Below are 3,519 nucleotides of genomic sequence, written 5' to 3'. Positions count from 1 at the left end.
TATAACTATAGATTGTTGGCATTTCTAATTGGAATTTTAGTAAGTTTAACATTCTCACCTAAATAAATTTAATACTAATGATGCAGCATTTTGCAGTTCAATTGTAATGTATATTCCCGTAAAGCACTTTAACATGAAAGAAACCAAAACAGACCTGACATGAGGAATAAAGTACAAGTATGTTATTTATAGGTTGGTGAATTAACAGATGTGTATAGATGATGAGATGGGAAATGGATATTGCGAGTAGTACCAGCAATTTTTGACATTCTTTATTACTTCTATATAGCTGCCCTTCTTTGAAGACCTCATCGACACCAAGCTGATTAAGTTTTTTTTTTACTTCTTCTGACCAGGCCTGCAACAACTCTGTGACGGACTGAAAATATACATAGATATACTAAGGAAATGACCATGGTCATGCAGCAAACTAAACAAAAATATTTTATGGATTTCGAATTTCTTTAAACCTGTCCCTTGTGAGGTTGCTGGTATGAACTCCCTGCACTTTGGGGAACTTAAGCAATGCTGAATATAACTGCAAGCTTACTACTCAATCAAGATATTCGAAGCCGATACATATATGTTGGCTAGGAAAATTTCCAAGCCATTATGCAGATGAATTAGATACTTGACTTGAATCTACCTAGCAATCTAATTTAACAGGATAACATACTAATAGCGACAAGGGGATGAATTAGAACCGGCAATGGGAATCTTCTTGTTTTGCGGGAGAATGGAAAACGACCTTACCTGGAGACGATGACAACATCAAGGCTGATAGGTTAGTGGACCGACGGGACACGATCCATCGTCATGTTCCAAACAGCAGGTCAGCAGCAAGGGGCACCTCACTCTGCTCCTTCCGGACAGCCATGTCGCATCTCCTTTGTGTCGCGGGAAAAAAAACATGAATACAATAGTTGGTGGCGACGGCATGGAAGAGGATGGTCGGACGCGTATCATCTCTAACCTTCGTTGCGTAGGACGGGCTGGAATCCAAGTCTCCGCCGTCTTCTGTCAAAAAAAAGTTTTTCCGCTGTCGATAATTTCAACACTGGGATCCATCGGATGGAGGTCATACACCCTATAAAAACTTCCAATATACAGAAACTACAGGCCAAGGAGCAAGGCAAAAACCATGAAATAAGCAACAATAAGTTAATTACAACATACAAGCGTCGATGACATTATAGGAAATAAGATTCACAACAGGAAGATGAGAAATGAACTGTAAGCAAGTAGCATGGTTTTTAGGTTGTGGAAGGAAGAAGGTCGAAGGAGAGGCGAAAGGGTAGAGACCAGAACACTAGAGATAGGCGCATCATATATGAGGAACTCAAAGAGGAGATCAGCGGGTATGAGAATCGACGGAAAGAAGGAACGGAAGCTGGAAGTTAATGGCATGATCAATCTTTTTTATTTTGTGAATTAATGGCAGGAGCAATTAACGGCGCTGCCATCCTAACTTCCCCGCCGTAGTCACACCTTTTTTTTGCACTTGGTCGCCCACTACTTTTCGGTCATAAGCCAGGAAGAATTGGGCTGACAGGCCATCTCAAAGGGACGTGGCATCAGCCCGGTTAACGACAGGCCATCCTGGTCCACTTGCAGAGAAGCAGCCCTTTTACGTGGGCAGGCCGTCAGAAGCGTTGGGCCATTGTTAAAAGCGATGAAGCGATGCTCGAGAGGACTGGAATCGGACGGCTTAAAATGTCAAATCGCTGTGGTTAGTCTAGGTAGTTGAGTTTTACTATTTACTAATGTTACTCACACTATGAGTAGTCTAAGAATCTAATTTAGAAGTAAATTTAACACAAGGATAATTGATTGACCATATGACAAAATGTTTACTCATATTTAATTTGATCAGATAAAATGCGTTTTATTTAACCCATTGCACAACACCATGAGCCAAGCCATGGGTAGGATCCCGGTCTATGTCATCCCTGCATCACATTGCCGTTGGCTAGAACATCACGCAGCTACAAGCCGATACCATTAAAATTTTCCTTCTCTTCTGCGCTTCATCACGCCCTGCTTGCGTGTGCTTCTCCCTGCTCGCTGACCGGAACCCAGATGATGCTGAGCTTCGTGAGGAAGTGGCACACGGTCACCTCCCCCGGCTTGAGGTTGTGGAGCTCAAAGAAGGGGTTCTTGGGGCTCCACTTGGACGTGTCGAGGTGGCACACCGCCAGAGCCTCCATTGTCTTCGGCACCGCGCCGTCCTCCACGCTCGCCAGCGTCACTGTGTATGCGGATGTAGGGTTGGCCGTGTGGCAGTAGTACACCGCGTACGGGTACGTCAGATCATGGCAGGTCACGATCTCCGACGACTCACCGGAGACCTTCCGGACGGCCGTCACGTTGTACCTCCCGCGCAGTGCCCGCGTGCCCGGAGCTTCGACGGGCAAATCGGCGGCGGAGAACGCCCGGACGTTGCGTGTCCTGAGGAGGGACGCCGGGAGCTCGGCGAGGGACTCGAGGGAGGTGGCGCAGCCGGCGCTTTGGCCGGGGAGCGTCCGTGGGTGCTCGCACGTGTCCAACGTCCACCGTATCTCTCTGGTCATCGAGAGGGACGCCGGTGCGAACATGGAGATGATGTCGGAGAGGCGTTCGCTGGAGAACGGGATGGAGCCAGCGACGCTGCGGGGAAGAAGAGCCGGCAGGGAGGTGGTTGGCGGGATGGTCGGGGTGATGATGGAACCTGGTCGCAGCATGTCGTGGAAGAAGAAGACGTCGGCCTGCTGTCTTATGTTATTGTGGTTGTGAGCGTGAGCATGGTGGTGGTGACCCCCCTCTCCTGAAGCTGCATGTATATAGGCACATATATATTATTAATCGGAACATGCAAATAAGTTCTAGTATGTTGGCATGGATACTTTACCATCTGTGTGTGTCTCGTGTCCTGTAGAAACCGTCTTCGGATCCTCTTCGTAGGACATTGTAGCTTTATGTGGATCATCTTCTTGCTCTAATCCATAGGATATTGTGACTTTATGCGGATCATCTTCTTGTTCTGACCCATAAGACATTGTAACTTTATGGGGATCCTCTTCTTGTTCTGATCCATAGGACATTGTGGCTTTATGTGAATCATCTTCATGTTCTGACCCATATGACATTGTAACTTTATGGGGATCTTTGTTTGGAGCCTCTTCACCTTTGTCCAAGACTTCATTTTGTTCATCTTTGCCTTCATGCGACTCATACGACACGGAGATTTCCTTCAGATTTTCTTGCTTTGTCCTATAAGACATGACTTCCTTTGGTCTTTTAGTTTGCGCGGTGCCATATGACACCGAGATTTCCTTTACACCATCTCCACCTTCTACCCCATAAGACATTGAGATTTCACCTTCTGACCCATTTGAAACTGAGATTTCTTTTAAATCCTTTTCACCTTCTGACCCATATGAGACCGAGATTTCTTTCAAATCCTTTTCACCTTCTGACCCATTTGAAACTGAGATTTCTTTTAGGTCCTCTCCACCTTTTGATCCATATGATACAGATATT

General features: G+C 46.0%; 1 protein-coding gene across 1 annotated transcript; it reads right to left on the bottom strand.

Moving 5' to 3' along the window:
• Nucleotides 1–2,030: 2,030 nt before the first annotated feature.
• On the bottom strand, nt 2,031–3,035 carry LOC124652624 (BURP domain-containing protein 11-like). Its single transcript, XM_047191667.1, has 2 exons — nt 2,919–3,035; nt 2,031–2,798 (listed from the first exon to the last, which is right to left on the bottom strand). The coding sequence occupies exons 1-2, from the start codon at nt 3,033–3,035 to the stop codon at nt 2,031–2,033; spliced, it is 885 nt and encodes a 294-aa protein (XP_047047623.1).
• Nucleotides 3,036–3,519: the final 484 nt, after the last annotated feature.

This window comes from Lolium rigidum, chromosome 1 (assembly GCF_022539505.1).
Source record: "Lolium rigidum isolate FL_2022 chromosome 1, APGP_CSIRO_Lrig_0.1, whole genome shotgun sequence".
NCBI lineage: Eukaryota > Viridiplantae > Streptophyta > Magnoliopsida > Poales > Poaceae > Lolium > Lolium rigidum.
Note: the sequence above shows the minus strand (reverse complement) of the source record. Positions and strands in the feature narration are given on the sequence as shown.